Genomic DNA, 22362 nt, shown 5'->3' on the forward strand with positions numbered 1-22362 from the left:
GAAGGACGTATTAAAAAAAAAAAGCAGGGAGGAAGTACAAAATAAAAATATTGTTCTCTAAAGCATTTGTTGGCTTTGCAACTCTTATTTCAGTTTTAAAGTAAAAAGCAAAATTACTGACTTCTTTCATTTTTCAGGACCTGCTTTTCAAGCATGCTTCTCTAAATCAATCTGTGTATCCCTATAATCACCCTTACACCTGCACTATTCTCCCTTTGTACAGGAAGTCACTAATCCTATCTAGTTAAATGCATCCATTTCCCATCTCTTTGGAAAGCTAAGATTTAAACATTTAAGGCTCACATTCAACCTTTCATCTATTTTTCTAACCATAAAAGCAGGTATTATGTAAGGCACACCAATGTCACAGCTAAAATGAATAGGAATAAAGTTTGAAGGAGATACAGATGCTAAAGATAATGTCTGGAACTAAACTGAGGAAAGGAAAAAATATTTTGTCATGTTGTTGTCTTAAAGTAACATCCTAAGGCTTTTCTGTATTCACTACATATGTCAAAATAACATTTAAAGAAGAACTAGTACCACCATAACAATTTCAGTTTTAAGACATATTCAGATTCAAATTCAGCTGTATGCAGCTACATTTTTCCTCCCAGAGGAATCAGAGGAAGGCAAGGTATGTGATCAGTTGCCTCTATAGTCTAGGAATGCATAACCAGCATCTTGGGCAAAAAAAGGTGGCACTTTGGCCAGAAAGAGAAATTGCTTATAACAGAGACTGTAATTAGTGCTGACACTAACTGAATAAAGCACTTTCTTTTTAACTTTTTTTAATCTTTGAGCAAGAAAGTCAGCAGATGCAAATCTTACAGAATCTAGGTTTTAATCTAGGTTCATTAAAACAGCTTACTGCAGTGAAGCTTGTAAGAGCACAAAACCCATGAAGTAATATTAAAAAACTTTTTAAATCAAGTATGAAATGTAATGAAGCTTATTCACACAATTTTCTACTGCGATAAACAAACCAGGACTACAGTCACAGTAAACTGACATTAAGCTGACATAAAAAGGGGAACCTGTTCCAGTGCACCTTTCGTCTTCCAGGTTGCACATCCCTGCTCTCTCTGCACAGAAGCCAACTATCATATAAACTCCATCACCAATTTGTTAGAGTAAAAAAAAAATAATAATAATGTTTTGATGCATCAGTTATCCACCGGATCAGTAAGAGGAAGAGAAAACTCTACAGACACATGACTGGTAGATCCAGAAAGAATACAGTGGAGGACTTTGGCCTCCTCTTGGGAAGAGACCAGGGGGAAGAAAACAACCTTCTCTTCTAACACATTAGAGTGTAATGTGAAACTGTGCCCTCAGTCCCTCTCTACTTAAAGAACGCTAGCAAGTTTCAGATGGCAGATATTCCTAGTTGATGGGGGAGAAAGAGATGTTAGGAGATGAGAACAGTAATTTCTAGTCTGCATCAGCTTCAAAACCAATGCAATCTTTTACTTGCAGCAATGATAACAGCAAATACTTGAGCAGGAAGATGCTGCCTGTATCACTAGCAAGAACTGAGTTACATAATCCCAGTAGTGTATTTATAAATTAACCTATGAACAAGGGCTCTTCAACAAAAAAATAATTACAGAAACACTGAAACTTCATTAGTTGCTAGTCAGAATGTAACAGTAGGCCTGTAATAGCCCTGGTATTTACACATTGTTTATCTTTAAAGACTAACCTGTGGCATGGCTGCACAAATGCAAACACCCACTGCTGCTCGGAGCCCTGACATACATCCTGCTTGCAAACCATGGATTTATGCTGCACAACAACCCTACCAACAGTTAAGCACCATAAATCCCAGATTGGATAAGCCCTGGGAGAACTACAAAACAAGTATTTCTGCTGCAAGATTAACAGTGGTTTGCAGCAAGACTTCACGATGACAGAACAACCACTGTTTCTGCAGAAATCTACAAGTAAAAAAGTCATTATTGGAGAAACGACATGTAAAGGTTAGACCTAAACAGTTAATCTTTTATTGATTCCCAATGACATTTTTCCGTTTGGTAATTCTCAATTAAGCTGTTTAGTTAGAACAGAAGGACTCAACAAGTGTGAACGCATTTCATTTCTACAGCAGACCTCAAGCACATATCTGACTGTAGCCAGCTCCCCTCTGTACAAAGTTTCTTACAGCACTTCCATACTGACGAGCACATTTATGTTAAGATATTTAAACAACATCAGCTTCTCAAGACCTGGAAAATACCACATGCAGTTTTCTAAGTTACTACATACTTTCACACTTTTCCCAAAATTCTCCTATATCCTTGAGCAGAAGCTTCTAAGTGCTTGATTAGTATATCTATGACAGAAAGACACAGAGGCACAGAAAAATGTAACAAAGGCTATTGAAAGAGCAGAAAGGTTCTGACAGAGAACAGCAAATCTGACATTGCTCCACAGTGTGTAAAAAAGTTAATGGGTTTGTTAGATTTCCACATCCACATTTAAGCCTAACAGGTGAGGCTGCAAATGGATCAAAGGTTAGAACTGTAGAAACAGGAACTAAGAGAGCTTCACACAGCGTAGATAGTATCCAGCTCTCTTCAATACCTTTGAACAACTAATGTCAAGATACTAATTGGTTTCAGTCACCATGCTTCATCCTTAGCACTACTTTTTCAATCTTTTTTATTATTATTATATGCTCTGAAATATGTTTTTAGCACTAAAGTAAAGATGCTTAAGCATTACATAGCACAGTATAAATCAAAAGGTAAGTGCTGCAGTTAAGTTTTTGGCACACGCATAAATGAGATCCCAAGGTCTCAAGCTACACATCCATAGAATAAAGTATATTTAATTAACAGTCACTTATGAAAAATCTATACTAATAAATCTGTATGGATTTTCCGGAAAATTTAAGTCACACCAGGAAAAGCTACATACTACGGGGAAAAAAGATATTATGACAGGAAGTGACAGGCTGCTGGACTCAACTCTAAATACTTCATATAATATACTGATAAGCTGGGAAAGACAATGACCTAGGATAAAAGGTAACACAATCTGTAACAGCCATTCTTCCCCCACTCTCCTGTGCACGAACTTTACTCTTCTGGCAGAAAGTTCCATTCCTAGAAAAGACAAAGCTAACAACCAGTTTTGATCCCAAAGTTTCAGTTAATCTTTTCAATGAAGTCAAATCTACAAGAACTCTGTATCTAAAATCACATCACCTTGCCATGAATCTTGATCATGTTTATTCCAGATCCAGATGAGATACAACTATACTGCCATGATGAATGTCACTTTCTGACACAGAGTAGAAGGAGGGAAATTGATTCTGTTCCTTCTGTGTCCTGCTAACATTTAATGATATTGACTGTCGTGTGTTGCTTTCTAATGTAGTAGACGTGCTGACCTTGGCCTACGTGTGCTGTCAGTTGACTTGCTGATGGCTTCCCTGAGAGCAGTATGTGTGAAGGTTTTTACCAAGCCACAAAACACACACGCAGCAAGTAATAACAAGGCGACAGTTACGTATGTCTCTGTTACAAATCAGTAACTCTCAAACTTGGGTGTTAGGAGCAAACATTCTGGTTTGGCTTTATGTTTGCAGTTGGCTACAGGTGAGAATGGGACAATTACCACTTCTTTAAATGAATAAGCTTCAAAACTATTTATAAAAATAATTTAATATATATTTAATTTATAGATTATAGGCTAGATATAGCATCAATGCATTTAACACTTGAGAACAGAAGAAAACCTAAGGAAAGTAATAGACCTACAAACACAAATAGCATATACAACAGCAAATCCAACCACATAGCTGAAGAAATAAGAGCCAAGATACCTGCATCTTTCTGTGCTGACATAAGTCAACATACTAATTGACTCAGGTTATATAAAACCATTATAGTGGGTAGCATAAAAATTGTCTTCTAAATCTATTTTAGATGTAGTTGAAAGAATGGATTGTGTATAATTTAAGAAATGTAGTTGTCATGGAAGCCAAACTTTTATAAGACTAAAAATTCCAATTAGCTCCCTAAAACAAAAAAATTACTCCACAACCTTCATACTTTCCTTAAAATTCAGCGTATCTGTTGTTTATCACAGCACAGTTTGCATTCCACAGGGGCCAATATCACTAGCTTACATAATAGTAAAACCAACCTTGACACAGAGTGTGCTAATTAAACACACATAAAAACAACTCAAGCATCCACACAACACAGACTAATCCTTACTGCTACAAATGCCAAAGATATCTCAACTAGCACTTTGTGTGTGTTTGTGTGTAGGTGGAGCAATCAGTCATTCATCCCAATCTTGCCCATGTAAATAAGAAAATGCAATACATGAAGACTAGAGATTACATCTTACCTCATTTAAATGTTCGAAAATAAAAAGAGGATAATAAAATTCTATACATTTAAATAATTTTTCCCACTGAAGCTGTTATCTTAAGTTAATAAAATAATTTTAAACTCTTTTACTGCTGATACACTATCAGTCATACAGATAGTTTGGCAAACAGAAAAATAGGTTGAGCACAACTCATGACCTAACCTCAGGCTTCCCCCAAACACCAGATGCTGCAGACTCACAGCCCAATTCATTGTCGTTATAGAGCCAACATATCTGATAGACAGGCCACTGAAAAATTCCCCAGTGCAGAGGAAGCCTCCACACTATTCACAATTCTATCCCACTTTATTCATAGCCTTGCTCCTTCCTTCATGCCTTGTGCTGGATACATGCCAAGAGTAAAGAAAGCTACAAGCATAAGTTAGAGTAGCCCTACAGCTCTTCAAGCCTTTGCAGTGCCACCAAAATTGGCATTCCAACAAAGGAAATGCTTAAGGCCTCATTTTTCTCCACAGTAGATTCTGTGCCAGAAAATTCTTGGGAATGCCTAAGATTGGGCTCGGAAAATGTAAAGCCTAGAGGCAATAATCACGGAGCACCAACCATGTACCTCTGTTAATTAGTGATCTAAATTCTCTTAAGTGGAAACATCTTATCTTGAAAACTTTCTGTTTGCTTTGTTACAAGGATTGACACTTAAATGCAAACTCTTCCCAAAACTTCTTAGTAGCATCTTTTCATTTACCTAGTATCACTGCAGGCTGCCGAATGTCCAAGTGCCATGCTGTCTCACACTCAACATCTGCCCTCAGGTTCCCAAAGCATTTTTCAGTTTCAAGCTTCCTTCCCTCTCAAAGAGCATGTTTCAAGAAAGAAAGGACGACGTGGAGAAAACAGTTTGCTTTTGGACAGGGATTCACAATCCCGTGCTTTGGAACATCCGGGACTGAATAACTCCAAAGTCATAAATATATTGTATATTTGCCTTAGATTTACAAAATGTACCACAGCACTTATATTCTAACAAAACACAGAATTCTTACACAAAGATTTCTAACACATAAGGCAGTCTCACAAAAAAAAAAAAAAACACTTGCTTTTTTAAACAGATCTAGGTGTATTGCTAATGAGTACTACTCCAACAGAATTCAATTTAACTTACAGAAAATGTATTACATCAATGTACTTCATTGCTAGTCAGAACTCTTTATGGTAAGAATACATTTATACTCTACAAACAGAATTAAGTTATCTGTCACCAAATGGCTTTCAAATTCCCAAGCCTGCACGGTCCCACTGATTCAACAAGATTTCAACCTCACAGTTGCAAGACTGAACACCTAGTGATTTAAATCAACTTTAATAATGTTTGAAAAACTTCCAGATACTTTACTCCTGTACCACATTTAAGAAAAAGCAAGTACTGCATAAAGCCAGAGAAGCAGTTCTGTTCTAAAGCAAATGTAAAGTTGGTACACAAAGTACACATAGAAGTGAATCACAGTGGAGTACATGCATTACCCTACACAAATGAAGGCTACCTAATTGTTTTGAGACATCTGCTTCCCACCCAGCAGTGCACTCTGAAACAGCTAATTCCATTTTCATTTGCTGGGTAAAGTTGCCACCACACTATCCACACCCACATCCGACTCATATAAACTGTCTTTTAATAAGCAGAATCCAGTAGAGGTCAGAAATGTCCCTATACAGGAAATGCCTGGGTGTTTTCTATTCAGGCACTGCAGATCGCTCTTCTGCAATAAGATAGCCCAGGTCTAGGGTCATGCTGTTGTACACGACTTAATTTTAAATAATTTTCTGCTTAACCTGCAGTATTGTTCTTTGGAAATACTGTAAAAAAGGAACTTGCATACAAATTCAGTTGTTCTAATGGCATTTGTATTTCATGCTGTTTCTTTTCAATCTAATTAACTGTTACATTCCTTCTGGTTTTGGCATTCTCATGATGCAAGAAAAAGAAATCATTAAAACACGTGAATGAAAACCCAAACCCAACACTGTTCAGCTCCATAGCCTCGGTCTGAACTGGAGTCCATCACCACTTTCCTTTCATTGCATCAGTACAAACCAGCAGCTTGTGATATCCAAGAATGATCTCAGGAACATGACAGCATTAAGCTTGCCTTTGTTTTTTCTTCTTTTTTTTTTTTTTTTTTCTCAGCACATCTGGAATAAAACCCACCAGACTCCTGCCTTATAGTGCTAATCGATCACACAATGTTTTAAAATAAGCATTTCCTGAATGTCTCCTAGTAGCACTGAAATGCATCAACAGGATGGTCTTTTAAAAGGAAAAATAATTGCCAGAGAATTAATAACTTGGACTTATGCAACACTTCTACAGGCAGCTGGAAAGCCTAAACCATAAAGTAATTTGCATCCCCATCTCTCAGCAGGGCACAGATGGGAACTTGCAAAAAGCCAATCTGCAGGTCAGCACATTCAGGAGGTAACAGCAGTTGCAAAAAGCTCAAGGTATCACAGCGTCAACCCTCTCTGTAGAAGATTTCTCTTTTTAAAACTGTATCTTCTGACAAATACCGATTGCAACGTTGCCAGGAGCTACGCTCCCCGACCCTGCTGTTCTACTGGCGCGCCAGAGAGAACCTAAATACCTGGTATTTAGTCACGGCTGCTATAAACTAGAGACACCCTTCTAGAAGGCGGTATTTTTATCGCTGCAGTTCACAAGTCGACGAGCACAGGTCGCACTTTGCAGCCCCGCGGGGGCTCCCGCAGCTACTCCCCCTGCACCGGCGCCGGCTCCGCCCGCCGGTAAAAGTTTTCCCCGAGAGCTGGCCTTGCCAGTGGCCCAGAAACACCCCTTTCGCTCCTGCTGCTCAACCAGGGGGGAAAGCAACGATTTGTTTTTAATTGCAAAGCGCCTTCCCCACCGCAGCCACTAGAGATTTCTCACCGAAGCGCTTTCTCCCTCGGTGGGCGCTTTACGAGAGCGCCGAAGCAGCAGCAGCAGCAGCAGCAGCCGCCGGAGCCTCGGCAGCGCGAAGGGCCCGGACGGGGCTGGGAAGGTCCCGGAGCCCCGGGCCCCGGCAGCCGCCGCGCAGCGCCCAAGCGCCGGCGGGCACCCGCGGCCCCGGCTGGGCGGCAGCCCCGCCACCCCCGCCCGGCAGCAGCAGGCGGCCTCGCCGCCCTCTGCACGGAGCTCCCGACGTGGCAGCGCTCGGTACTGACCTCCCCGGCGGCGGCGGCTCCTCCATGGCGGCGGCGGGGACCAGCGCGGCGATGTCTCTCATGCATGCACCGAGGCCGGCATGGCGACGGATCGCAGTGCACGGCCCGGCTTGGCCCGCTGCGATACCGGGGGTGCAGCGAGGAGGAGGAGGGGGGGGGGGGGGGGGAGGGCGAGGCGCGGGGTGTCTCTACCCAGCTGCGGGAGCCCGGCCGCGCAGAGCCGCCCGCGCGGCCGCCATCTTGAAAACAGCCTCGGAGGGCAGCGAAGCCGGGAGCATCGCTACGGCGCGCGAGGAGGGACCGGCCGGGCCAGAGGCGCTCGCTCCGCCGCGGCCGGGCGGGGAGCGGGGGCGGGCGGGGGCTGGGGGCTGGTGCCCGGCGGGGCGGACGGGGCCGGCGGGGCGGCCGCGGCGTTCCCGCCTCGGGACGCCCTCCCGTTCCGCCGCCGCGCTGCGGGAGGGGCCGCGGCGCCGGGCGGGGGTGGCGGGGCGGCGGCTGGCGCCTGGCTCCCTGCCGCCGGTCGGAGCTGGGAGCAGCCAGCGGCACCCCCTCGCTGCGGGGGCCGGGGCCTCGAAACCCGCGTTTCCGCAGCGTTAGCAGCCAGGGATCCGATGAAAAAGGTCATTCCTGCGAGGAAGAGGGTTTACCTCAGCAGGTCCCAGCGCCCTGCTTGCAGGGTGGGCAGCGCGTGCTGCGGCTGGAGGGCGTGGGAAGGCCCCCGTGGCCCCCCGAGAGGCAGAGTGGTCAGAGATCCTCACAGAAATAGAGCGATAATGGGAAAAAGAAAAAAAAAAATCTTTTATTCTGCTGCTTGTGGAGTGGCTTGTTTCATGTGATAAACCTGGTCTGTCTCAAACCTCCAGCAGCAGTGGTTATCAGCCCTGAACAGAGGGCTGGAGCCGCGTTATCCATTTGGAATTGCAGAGAGGAAAAATGTCGTTTCCTGAGCTGTAGCTTGGCTGGAATACCAGCGATAACGCCCTTCAAAGGCAGAAAAGTATCGTGAGTTGTTTGGTTGGTCGGAGAGCGCCCCATCTTTCATCTCGCAGGACTGGGAGCCCGGCAGCGAAGCCTGGCATCAGTAACACGTCTGCAAACAGTTCGTGTGCTTTCCAAAGACTGAAATTTGAACTTGGGAGTGGAATCAATGCTAGACTTTGCTTTATGCACAGTGCCTTCATTAAATTAACTGTAAAAGAAATGCACACGATTTCTAGCCTTTTACTAAAGTTCACTTGTAAAGTCACAGTTCATGATACAAAGTTGTCCATGAATCTGTCCAAGCTTAAGAAATGGCAGTTTCTACAAATTTTAAGAGTCCCTTTGAAAAAAGAGATTTTTTTTTTTTAAAGCTGAAATGCAGAAGGTATTTCTACTGTGCATTTGTCTTCTCACTACATACATACAGTAAGATGTGGAACCAGCTGAATGACATTATGCAGGAAGCCAGTTCCCTGTTTTCTGCAGGTCAAGAAAAATACCGAGCATCGTGACCCTGATGGCCAGGGCACTTGAACATCAAGACATTCAGCATTTATGTGCAGAATTATTACTTAAGATTACTTCATGTAATGGAAAAACTGGTATTTAGCATGTTCACAATTTTTGGTCAAATGCTTGAGCCCAAAATCTGAAAGCATTTCTAAGGGCAGATACACAATATACTCCTAGTAATCTCTCATGGTGAACAAAACCTAGAAACTATAGATGAAGAAAATCAACAGTAGGAACCTAGTACTGGTAACCTAACAAATTACTTGTCATCTCCATAACAACATAAATTCTCTAAATCTAATGCAAAGCTGCCTATTTCATCATATGAATGCACATTTTTAGCATGATTGCAGACAACAAAGGCTCAGTGTCATTGATGAAATAATTGCATAGCAATGGTTTTTAGCATTCTTTTCAGCTAGGTTATGAGTCACTATCTGACACTATCTCTTCAGCTATTTGCAAGGCAGAGAAGACTTTCTGTTTAGCAATCATAGCAAAATTTTTCAGCTTCTTTGCATCTTCAATCAAAACAATTAGTGTAGTGCTATGTTAGAAGCACAGATTAACTAGGAAAAAAGAATAATCTGATACTGCCTTTTGCCACAGATGTGGTGGCATGATGGGTGTGAATGCACAGGCATCTCAGAGGCCCTTCACAAAGGTGGCAATGGGGACTGCCCACTGCCACTTTGTTCTGTAAACATTAGGATGGTTTACTGAAGCAAATCGGGTTTCACTGCAGCCTCACAAACAAGGAGGTCCAGAATAAACTTCCCTGCATGCCTCTTCCCTTTTCCCTTTAGGGAAAACCCGGCATGTTGGGTTGCATCAGAGTCTTACGGTGTACCATGGAGGATATGCCAAGACTGCAGATAGGTGGCCGAGGAAAGCAGGGCTGCAAGTTTCAGACAATGGCACGTTGTCTGCAGTAGACCATAGTGAGCAACGTAGCTCCTGGCATCAAGGAGAAAATTTTAAGAGGCTTATGAATAGCCTACAGAGAACTTGGAAGGAAAGGAAAAGATGCAGGAATATATGGAGCAACTAGTATAGCAGACAGCAGATGACACAAGACTGTCAGAGCCTATATAGACATTTAGCAAAGACAAAATTTGAATAAGTTACAGATATCTTGCTAAAACTGATATGCACAAAGTTATTTTAACTATTTTTGGCTTCTTTTAAGGAATGTCTTTTTATTTCAGACTCCCTGACTGCCAGTTTGTAAGCCTAAACATATCAGCCTTGCACAGGTGCATGGAAATTGAGAAATGAAATAGTTCACTCTGGTTCCAATACTGGAACAGAAGGTGGCACAAAATTAAAACAGACATCACAATAAATTATATCTGTCAGGAAATTGAGTTAAAATATTAGTAATACTAATGAATGGCAAAATCATTATCCCAAAATTCAAGGTTTAAACAAAAAAACAGGCAACTATTGAAGTACACAAGCTTATTTCAGTTTAAGGTCTGTTTTCTGAAATTTTAGGACAAATTTTCAACTCTTTTTTCAGCAGCCGTTTGTGTTTATATTTTTAGCAGATAATAAGATTGCTTAGGAATTGCTTTTTATTCCAGCAGCATGCCTTTTATTATACCAGCACTCCTACAACTTGGAATAAAAAATTAAGAGATGGCAATAGCATCCTAATAACAAAAGCAGGTCTTTCAAATAACTTTTCTTAATTTCTACTGCACCTACCTTTTAAATTTCTATCTATTCCAGTGACATAGATACTGTTATTCAGAGAGGATTGTACAAGCAGCTGTGTTTTTGTAATTTGTGAGTTCTACAATTCTTTCCTATATCCAAAAAAATACAAATGATGGAAAAGAAAGATTCGTTCTATGTAGGTAATTAAATATGTTTCAAAATTTTTCTCCCAGAACCTGTCACAAGGCTAAACTTTTATGTTGTGAATTGTGAATAATGCAGAATAAGGCATGACTAGTTTTTTGGGTTTTTTTTTAAACACAGTTAATGACATGTAGTCATCAGGTGCTAGGTGATTCTTTACTGTGAACTACATGTAGAAAATAAATTCTTAATAAAAATAGTTTTGTAGATTTAGCTTTTCCTTCCAATAAATTACTTCATTCCACTAGAAGCTGTTTAAAAGTAAAAGCAAAGTTAATTACTCATAGTCCCCCTTTCAGCAGCAGATACTCACAAGCAGCCTCTTAGGTATAGTTAGTCTAGATCTTGTTAAATGTGCTGAAGATAGAATTTTCATGTTTTCTTGGTCACAGATTAGAAATGCTTTTCTGCAATGCAATTAAGAGTCAAATGTGAGCGGCACCCACCTTTAATATCTAGAAGACACTCTGACGCCGTTTCTTTCTTATGTGGATATTGCAACTAGCTACTCCAGAGTCAAAATAAAATACTGAAGTGTATTTCTACCTGGAAGTATGCAGCTTCTTCCATCTATAGTTTTGTTGCTTTCACAGAAGATCAGTTTGGTTGTTATTTTTTTTTAAAGAAACAGAACTCAGTTGTGTCATATAATTAGGGCTTTGCTGCAATTGATTTGAAGTGTGAACCTCTGAAAGAAATTAAGGAGTCACACTGTATATACCCCTATTCAATCAGCCATTACCACTGTGATTCATTCCCTCCAGAAGCTCGCATGATAGCTGCCAAGGCTTGTTCAGCAGCATGGTTTAAGACTCATGCTATAATAGGAGCCAGCTAGCTTGATGGAGGCAGAGTATTTCTGTCATCTCTCATGCTGCATGTCAGATCACACCAGGCTTGGTATCATTGAATCATCACTATTAAAGGAGTATTTGTTAGTAAGACTAGAATGATGTCAGAGACATTCCTGGGGTTGTTGTTTTATCACTTCAGCTGGGTTGATTTTGGTTTGGGGTTGGGGTTTTTTTTTCGTGCTTCCTGTCCTGAAAAGCAACTGTGTGTAGCAGAGCCTCTGCCATTATTAAAATGGTGTCACCCAAATAAAAGAAGTGTGAACCTCAGTTGTGCTTAAAGCAGCATGCTTTTGCTGTGTAAATCTGGTCTTTGGGCTTTGTGTCTGTAAGGCTGGGCATAGCTAAACCTGCTGGCTGGTATTCAAGGTACCTAGGCACTGGACATATAAATGATTGACCTCAGATGTAAAGAGCCTGAAAATGTTTCTGAGTCAACACATGTATCAGTCTGCCTACAGTAGTTCATGTCTCCCCAAGAGCTGACTTTGGAGCTCTGAAAATAAACTGCGCTGAATTTAGTGCTAATTGAACTTGATTTTCAAACAACAGAGTAAGCATGCTAAGAGCTAGCTTGGTTCCTACTAAATTTCACTAGAATTCTTTTCTCAGCTGTATGATAGATACACACAGAGACCAGCCAAGGGATGTTTGTAAACAAGACCAAGATTGTTGCAGTGCTTGCTTCCGTTTGTGTCCAATATAGAAATTTCATGCTTAAAGACTCCACTGGAAAACTGGGGCTCATGCCCTGAGACCAAGTTTGGCAGACCCAGAGCATATCCATCTGTTTCTGTGTGTGCCTGACAGTGCAGTGTAGTGCATCTCTGTGTGCAACACTCCATGCTTTCAAGCATCTTGCAAGCTTGAACACTTGCTTAAATTAAAAGCGTTAAAGTGACGCTATTTATTTTTATCAGCCCAGAAAGGAAAAAAAAAAAAAAAAGTAAAAACCATTTCCAGACTATATCTTTTAAAATATCTGGTTATGCATCTGAGATTCTTTCTATATCTGCCTTGCAGCAGCTGCATTATCCCACCAGAAAACAGCTGTGAGATCTATGTCAAACTTCCCTGCCTAGGGATACCTTCTACAGCTCCTGTCCATCTCTCCTTCCCACAGCTCTTTCTATAAAGTGAGAGAAGTCACAAAAAAAGCAGTGTAGTTGGCATATTCCTTTACCCCAGCAGTTCCTAGCTGTTGGATCAGCTGTGTGGAGTTACAAGCAGTCATGAGAAAATTTTGACCTTAATTTAACATTAATCCGTGCAAACATTTATGTACACATCAGTTCCCTTATGTAATAGGCATGCTGAAATCAATGGGACAAGCCTGGGAGAACAGTTACTCACATATATAAGTGTCTATAGGATCATTTCCTCCTTCTGCTCTGAATCATCTGGATTCATTTAGCACCCACAACTTTGCAAGGTGAGTTTCATGGTGTAATCTTGTTGATGGCTCAGTTCTGGTGAGCAGCAATAGGAACTAAGATACTCTCCACTTGTGGCAGTGGAGGACAGCAAGCTAGTGCTCATCATACTCATCGTACAACTCCTAATTGCCTCCAATTCTGCAATGTTTCAGGTTTTATCTTACACCTTCATTTCTGTCCACTTAATTACTTTTAAAAAAACTGTTACCTCATGGTGAACTACTTTCATCTTTCTAAATACTTACACAGTTCCTACACTATAAAACACTGAAGAGATTAACACCTGCCATTTAACATAATTCCAATCCATTCAGAATTTTATATTCTCATTTGAGTCTTATTGTCCCCTATCATTATTTCTATAATTTTGCATTTCCTCTTCTTCACAGGTACTTATGTTTATTTTTAAGACACATCATGCTAGGAAACATATCACACAGCACCCAAAATAACTGTTTAATGATGTGAGATAATCTGCTTTCCTGGCAGAAGCAGCAGTCTCTCCAGCTACAGCCAGCTGAGGAATTAAGTCTATGACCCTTGTATTATGGGCCTGAGATCTGTGTGACACTCTCTGCTGAGCGGCTACAGAAGATGAAGCTTCCGAGCATTTAGCACCTCTATGAGGCAGCTCAGAAGGAGACATAGATGTTAGTTATGAATGACACTATTTCTGAAACCTTCCTAGACAAATATAATGGAGAGTCATAAAGGACAGTGCTGAAAGCTCTGGAAGAGCTATGAAAAGCTGGATAGCAGAGTTTAACTGTTCCTTGCCCCATTTTTCCTTCTTTTCTCATTCCCCCCCCCACCCCCCCCATCCCCCCCAAGACCTTCAACCAAGCAAAACTCCTATATCCTATAGGATTTAAAATACTTTTTTTTCTGTATCCATTTTGCATGACAGAGTTCACACACCCTTCTGCAAAGAATCAGAGCAGGTATCACACAGCATTTGGCTGTACTACTTAGTACTTTCCACTGAGATGAGAGATCTCCAGGTTCTCCGGGTGCATTATAAATACCTACTGGTAGTTGCCTAGGCAATAAATTGCAAAGCAATGTTATGACTGTTTGCTTTGCTGAGATAGGTACCTGAGACATTTTCCTCTGCCTTTGTCTCTTTCCAGCTTAAGCAGTTCTCTGCTTATCTCACTAGCCAGAAGACTCTCAGAAGTTGTTTAGGGAGGCTTGTGTCTGAGGAGCAGGAGGCCGAACAGCAGGTAAATTGGATGAGTTTACCATTCCAATAATACCAGAAGCATAGGAGGGTGGATTAAATAAAACAGAAGGAATAACCCTAGAGCTCTCAGCTGTGGTATTTGTAAGATCCATAACATACGCAGACTCTAACAGTTTCAGAATTTGTTCAGCATGGCCTTCATGCATTTGTGAGTAAAAAATGGTGCTGTATCAAACGTATTTGTGCTCATCACCTTTCTGAAACCTGTCTTCAAGTACACTACATTTTGACCTTTGCTAAGGATGCGTATAGGTTCAAATACCATGGGTCAGAATAGAAGGCAATACAAAGCTGACTGAACCATGACTAAAGTTTCTGAAGCATTGTGTGGTTTTTGACTTAATAATTCTCATTTTTTTCATCATTAAATTCACAGCTGTAATATTTCAGCATTGGCTTGCATGTGAATGCATGTGTGCATTCATCTTTTGAATCAGACTGCATATCAGCCAAAACAAAAAACTCTGTCATTTAACAAAGCACTCTATGGAGATGAAGTATTAACATTTAGCATGGAATTCAAAGGATAAAATTATTCCACAACAAATTTTTTTAGTGCAAAGTCAGGAAATCAGATTTCTGTAAATGTTGGTTTTACCTGAGGCTGCAGAATCATATTTTGGAGCTTTGCAGAAGAGTACTGTTGCAACAAGCACAAATCTTACCCCAGTTACACCTTTTTCTGCCATCCTCCTTCCTCTTCCCTCTTTGCCTGACTAGTGCTACATGCATCCATCACATTTGCAGAGGCTACACAGAACCAGCAGAACTACCTCTGTAGGTGACTTGAAGTTTTGCATTTACTGGTGGACACCCTGTGGAGTTTTATATATTCCTCATAATCCTATTATCCCACGCATGGCATAACAGTTTCTGTTGTTGATGGGAAAATATGTTACAGATAAATGGAATATAATCTACTTTTACTATGTTGGCTAACATATGAATTAGATTTACCCATGTAACCATGATGTTTTTTAAAAGGGAAAAGAAATTTTGGCAAAATTTGAGAATTACTATTAGGTTTTATTTTAATGTAGCTATTTTTTGTTACCATAGCAGTGGCCTTAGTGAAAGTGTGAGAGGGTGCATCATTTTGATTTTTTTCCTAAGATCATAATTTTTCCAAAAACTTTCACAAGGAATCAATACTTTCCAGATTTAGACTCTACCCAAAAGAGGGTTTTGTCAAAACTTGGCCAAAATTCATTTAACAATTTGGAATCCCATTCATGTTCTTCATTCTTATGGAAAAAACAAGGAAGTTTTCCTTCTTTTTTTCTACAAATCAAAATAATAATTACAAAAACAACAAAAACCCAGTGAAGTGGCATCCAAATAGTTAATATGAAGAGCACCTGAAAGAAGCCTTTTGCTGGTGTAACCACACATAGGTCGGTAATCCATGTGAACCTTCACCTCAGTCTAAGGCTAGTGCAGTTACTGCTCTGCAGTTGCCACCATACTACTTCTCAGGGAAGAGCAGAGTATCAGGGAAATAATTATTTCTAGTGCATCTGCCAAGGGAAAGTTCAGTAGCATAATCTGAGACAGCAGTGTTATTTAACAAGCATTGTATGTTTACTGTTTTGGTTTTAAAGATGAAGATAACATTCCTATTATCTTTATAGGTATATAGTTAGTCTCATCTATGCACGACAACGACAGCACTGATGCCATGACTGTTTTCCTTAAGATAAACAAAGCGATCTTTAAACAATTTTTATGTTAAAATATGTAACCCAAACATAATTTGTAACTTTATTCTTTTTTTCTTAACACTGAAAATGCTTTTGAAAATTCATCTTTTTTTTTTCTTTTTTTAAGATTGTTTCTATCACGACCTTTGTGTTGATTTCACTATGACTGTGAGGATACAATAGAATGTGGTTTTTAACTGTAGCTATTTTAACTCTAAGTTGCACTCTGAAGCTATTAAATTCCACAGCAGTTACTCTCAGCTGTGGTGATAATCAGAAACACAAAGGTGTCAAAATTTTTTTCATTCTTCTTTCTAACTAGGGAAAAAAAGGTTGAGGTAGCATGTTTGTGGAGAATGGGATGACCTTGTTGAAGCTCATTGCCCAATTATTGCTCTCTTAGAGGCTGAATGTTATTGCATATTTCAGCCTTAATTCTGCTGTTATCTATAGATAATCTCATGTCTGGGAGATAAATTTTCTTCACCCTTAATCCCAGCAGAGACACTGGTCCTACTACTTAGCCTAGACATTAAGGCATTAACATAAAATACACCGAACTCAGTTAAAAGAATCCAGCTTTCTAGCAATGCAAAGGTGTTGCAGCAGTAAGAGCTAGGGAAAAAAAAAAAAAAAAAAAAAAGGCTTATCTGCATGTCCAGCACCTAGTTTTCAACAGGACAAGCATACATTATTATTCCCATAGTATTGGAGAAGGACTGTTGACTGTAGCTTCCTTGTTCACCTGTTGGAAGCATTCAGTTTGGCTCAGTTACAAAAATTTATCACATGTTGCATAACTTTAACCTGCCTGAGATGAGATCACAGAACTATTTAACTTCTGTTTAGATGGGCCTTTGAGCTATAGCCCAGTCTGAAGTGGTCTCTCGTGGTCTTTAGGCAGACATGACTAGTCACAGAATGAGAAGGTATGTATTCTATAATCTGTGGAAAATTACTCTAATACATACTATATTTCAAAAGGGACAGTTAAGTTTAGTGTAAGAATAGGATATATCTGGATATAAAATTTCAAGAATAACACTTCAATTAAATTTTTTTACATTAAAATGTAATATTTACACATTTCTAAAAACTCTAAAGCTGATTTCTGGGCTCCCCAGCACAAAAGATACATGGACTTGCTGGAGTGATTACAGCAAAGGATCACAATGACAATTAAGAGTGTGGATCATCTGAGATCTGAGGAGAGGCTGAGAGGCCTGGAACTGTCCAGCTTGGAGGAGACTGAGGAAGGATCTTACCAATATGTATAGGTTCTTGATGGGGAGGAATAAAGAAAATGGAGCCCTGCTCTTCCCTGTGGTGTCCAGTGAAAGACAAAGAGCCAATGGGAACAAACTAAACCACGAGAAATTACATTTAAACATCAGAAAAACTTTCCTTACTATGAGTGTGATCAAACAATGGCATACGTTGCTCAGAGAGGTTGGGGAGTCTTCATCCTTGGAGGTATTTTAAACCCACCTCGTTGTGGACCTGAGGAATGTGCTCCTGCTTACCCTGCTTTAAGCAGACAGCTGGGACAAGGTGATCTCTAAGAGGAACCTTTCCACCTCAGTCATTCTGTGACTATCTCTTAAATACTTTTTAATTAAAAGCAATCTCTAATACAGAAAGTTCATTAAGAGATACAACTATTTAAAAGCACATGGCACCACAACACTTTTGGTATTGTTTGTCATTTTGTCACCAGCTGTGGGTTTTTTAATTATGGATTTTGAATAAAGAACAATTGTAGGTAAGAACTAAGTTATTCTAAAATATATCATTCACACTGCTGTTAAGAAGCCGTTTCTCATATTAAATTGTAACTTCCTGTCAGAAGAAGGTGCATTAATACTTTTATATGGCTATAAGGACTTTTTTGTGTCAAATCCTTTTTCTCCTCCTTTCCAAAGTTGTGTCATTTCTTATTAGTGAAGTTTTACAGCCAGGCTGAGCATACTGCCTTTTTATTTATTAATTTATTTTATACTTGGACTGCAGGCTAATTGTTTTAAGAAACTTTTAAAGAACAGTTAACATTCATAGTGTATTTTGCTTTTTTACTTAGAGTGATACAAAATCCAGATATTAAAATTGTATAAATTATAAACCAAAGCATTTTATTTGTCAAATGAACCAAGTCTGTCATTTTTTGATGTGGTCAGCTTTGTTGCTCAGCAAAAAGTGAATGTGACACCCTTATTTATTTGTACAAGATCAGATTCTAAAAATCTTAGACTGCTCTCACTTCAACAGGTTTTTTTCCATGTGTGAGGTTTGCCCACCCAAGAGATTAATTGGCTCTGTGCTATTCTCCATTCATAGCACCATACTTCAGCTGAGCTGATATATTTTAATTACCACACTGCCTGTATTTTAAAATAGCCTGTAAGCATGTTTAGTGTGGCAAGCACCTAAAATCTATTTATATTACCAGTATTTTTCAGAGTTACATTTCATGCTACATTTATTACAGCCTTTCCATATTTCCTTGTCATATCCATAACAACCTGTTAACCAGTGCTGAGTAAGAGGATTTAACTGTGATCTCTCTCCCCGAAGTAACCAGCTCGCATAGACTTCAGAAAGGCATGTTTTGCCTGCCTTACCTCTTGTCTAAAAAAGGTAATGGCCAAGCTATCAAAATGACCCTCTGATGTAATGCAGTGAGTATTAGTCTCCTAAAAAGCTGCAAGTTGTAGGTGTCACAGTCACAGCTTGTAGGGTTATCATCACAGAGTCCAGTTTCCTGCAAACTGTAAAGTCAAATTATCTTTATGTGAATTTAAAAGATTTCTGCCTGAGAAACCAGCCTTTTAAATCTACCATCAAATGTCTTTCTTATTAGATCATCAGCATTTTGGTCCACAGTTCAGTAACAAGTTTTGTTCATATTATGGTATTTGCAATTTTATTGAAACCAGAAGTGAATCTGATTACTAGCCTGACATCCACAGAGCCTATATATATATACATGCATAAATATGAAGATTCAACTTAAAACAGTTGTGTTCATATTGGTCATCAGAGTCCTGGAAGCTGATTATGAAAATGTGGCTATTTGCATATAAAAATAACTTGAAACATACTGTTTAAATTTACAGTATCTGCATTCAGAACTACATAAAGACTCAGAAAAGTTACCTAAATGATGTTACAAAGCAAGTCTGCTAAGTTTTATAACTGCCTCTTTCTAACATACTTAATTTTTTTTTATTATTTTTCGTTGTGGTTTTTTTTTCCTGTGGTTTTTTTTGTTTGTTTTGAATTGTAATTTTGAAATATAAAATTGCTGTTGTATAATGGGGTGGCAGGGGGAATTAAGAAATATCCTTAGATAAATATAATTACAGCCATGACAGGGCACATCCAGATGTGATATTTAATGGTAGGTCTTGTTGGTAATTGTAGTTATATACAGCAGATACAGCAAGTATGGAACAGCAGAAACAAGAGGATGTTTTAGGCACTGCCTTTCTACTGTAACTTACACCTTAGACTAACGTAGTTTAGGTATTTATTTAACACTGGTTGACTGCGCTGAAGTTAGTGGATTTTTGTTCCAAAGTAAGAATTCTGCCTTAAAAAACAAACTGAGGTTTAATTTATGTCATCTATTTATGAACCATGCTTCTTACCTCTATATTGTGGGACTTTTCTGCTTCCAAGTGCTTGGATTACATGGCACCTTGTTCCAAATCATTCTCACTCAGAGTGATCTTCATTTCTGTGTGATCTGCTTAGCTGTAAAGTTTTCTTGGTGCATTTGTATTGGAAAAAAATGGCAGAGCTATAAATACAGCTCCAGCAATGCTTATTAGCCTAATTGAATTTCTTCCCATTGCAGCATGGAGCTATAATGAAGTGTGCCTTTTTACCACTATAACTGAATCAGTAACAGAGCTGCTACTGGCATACATCATAGACACCCATCACTAGTTCCCTGTGAAAGACTCATTTATTGTGCATAGAAGTAGAAAAAAAGTTTATTCTTATAAAATAAGATCCAGTTTCAGTGCCAGAAAGATGCACTTACTTTTTATCTTTTTTTTGCCCCAAGATCAAGGAACTCTTTAAGGAACAGGCTGCACAGTTTAGTTGTTGAATGTTCATCCAGCTGCATTCTCCCCATGTGCCGAATATATTATTGGAGCAGTACCCAGATTACTTGTCTATGAAGTAAAGCCTGGATGCTGTCCTCAGTGCCATTAGCAACCCTTGATATTTGAGGTTTGTAAAGTGCTAGATAAGGGAAGAAATTTTTCCAAACCCCAAACCCCTAGGAAATATAATTAATATTAACATTATTTTTCAGTCTAGTTCAAGGTCTTTAAACCAAGCTGCCAGTTTTGCATTTTCTGTGTGAAATGCAAAAGCACAAAAGGAATTGCAATATTCAGTGTCACTGAACATCTTTGTAAGAATATGTAGCTATGCATTTATTTAATCTGCATTCAGTAGGGTGAAACTTTAAAGAAAACATTTGCAAAATCGAAGAGCTGCAAAGTCAGCTCAGTGACCTGGCAAGAAATTGCTGTGGCTTTGCAGGAGGATGAGGTTACAGCAGAAGGCCAGACATGGCCTAGGCCAGCTCATTTTTGCTGCAGGCATTCTTGCTCCTGGTCTTCAGAGTTCTGACCTGCCATGAGCCTGAAGGGGAATTGCACTGCAGAACTTCTGCTTGTCCCTCCCTTTCCCAGGTGCTCCATCCCCTAACCTCCGTGGGCAGTAGCAGAGTGCATGGCCCATACTGACTTGACTTTCAGGTTATTGTGGTGTGAGTCATAACCCTGCTACATGCTGCATGATACCTGTACGGGTAGGGGTACAATGTGACCAGGGAGGTGCTTTGCCTCTTGGTTGGATATCAACACTCAGCCACAAGAAGAAGACCCAGAAGAAATTGTTCAGGGAGTCTGGTTCTTCCCCCCAAGCTCTCTTCTACAGTTGGAGGAGTATTCAAGTTACACCTGTTTAGGGAAGGTGTAACCTCTGACTTGGGTTGCCTAGCTGGCTCAACAAGCAGGAACAGGTCAGAGTGATGCAAGACCTGCCCATACCCTTCCCTTTGAGACTATTTGTTCCCTCATAGGTATAAAGTAGACTCTGATGCTTTAAAGCAGGGGTGGAGGGTAAAACAGACATACAGCCACCTTTGAGAGCTGCAGACAAAAATAATCTGGCATTATTACAGTATTTTTACAGAAATACATTTAGTTAATTCATTTAGGGAAAAAGGATGCCCCTAAAAGGCAAAAACATGGAATTCACAAGAGCAAGTGGAAGACAGAACAGCAATTTGGTGGAGGGCTGCTGAACCAATAATCAGATATGACAGTGCTAGGACAAGTTTGTTAATTTTCAGCAAAGACCAGCTGAGAGTCTTGCAATAGAAAAAGGTGTTAAAAGTATTTTATAGATGGGAAGCTTGCTCTTCTGTACTATTGAAAATGCCAATATATTCACTGTGAATTTGGTTTTCAGGTGTTTCCAAGAAAAATACAATAGTGAATAAAGCGCGCTTCATCCACAAAAATATATTTTCAAGTACTCTTAGAAATGAAACAGTCACCAGTTTTATGACACTGATTTCTTAAAAATGGATCCTTTCAAGGGAAGGAGGACAATAAACCATTCTTGCAGGAAGTCTCAGTTGCTAGCAACGTTGGCCAAGTTTATAATCTGCTGGACACGAGGAGATGAGGATGTACCAAATCATATTGGGTTTAAGGTTGCAACTGGACAAGCAATATATTATTTTCATTTCACTGGACAAAGTTAGATCTTTGTTCTGCTTATAAGCAACCTATTAACAGCTTTCAAAATTGCAAAACAGCAACAAAAAAACCCTCCCAAATGCGTCACAAATTGGAATTACTTCTACAAAACATTCATCAAACACGTTTAAGCTAATGCTTGTTGCAAGTATTCCTCTGAGTATCTGACATTTGTGTCATGATATTTGTGTGCTGTGTGACATTCGTGATGTATTAATGCTGCATGAGCAAGTGCCTCACTCATAAGGTTGCTGTTCTACCATGGGCTGACTAATGTCACCCCTGTTCACGGAAGCACTGTGCTCCCCTTATGTCAAAGCTCTGAAAACAAGGGAAGGTGGGAGACAAATGATGCCCCAGTCCTCTGCTGTCTGTTCACTGGTGACATTCCTATACATGCTTAAAGAAATTCAGCTACCA

The 22362-nt window shown here is 39.8% G+C and overlaps 1 protein-coding gene across 6 annotated transcripts in view; it reads right to left on the reverse strand.

The window, feature by feature from the left end:
- MAP3K4 (mitogen-activated protein kinase kinase kinase 4) overlaps positions 1-7880 on the reverse strand; it is a 67538-nt gene extending 59658 nt beyond the window's left edge. For 2 of the 6 annotated variants that reach the window (XM_051613289.1, XM_051613288.1), the window contains exon 1: positions 7567-7878. In XM_051613289.1, the coding sequence (XP_051469249.1) occupies positions 7567-7628 (62 nt within the window). In that variant the 5' untranslated portion in view covers positions 7629-7878. Of the gene's footprint in view, positions 1-5095; positions 5172-7566 lie in introns of those variants that run through there. The other 4 variants (XM_051613293.1, XM_051613292.1, XM_051613290.1 and 1 more) reach the window with 3 other exon arrangements.
- Positions 7881-22362: the final 14482 nt, after the last annotated feature.

The sequence above is a fragment of the Apus apus genome, chromosome 3 (genome assembly GCF_020740795.1).
Source record: "Apus apus isolate bApuApu2 chromosome 3, bApuApu2.pri.cur, whole genome shotgun sequence".
NCBI classification, from domain to species: Eukaryota; Metazoa; Chordata; class Aves; order Apodiformes; family Apodidae; genus Apus; species Apus apus.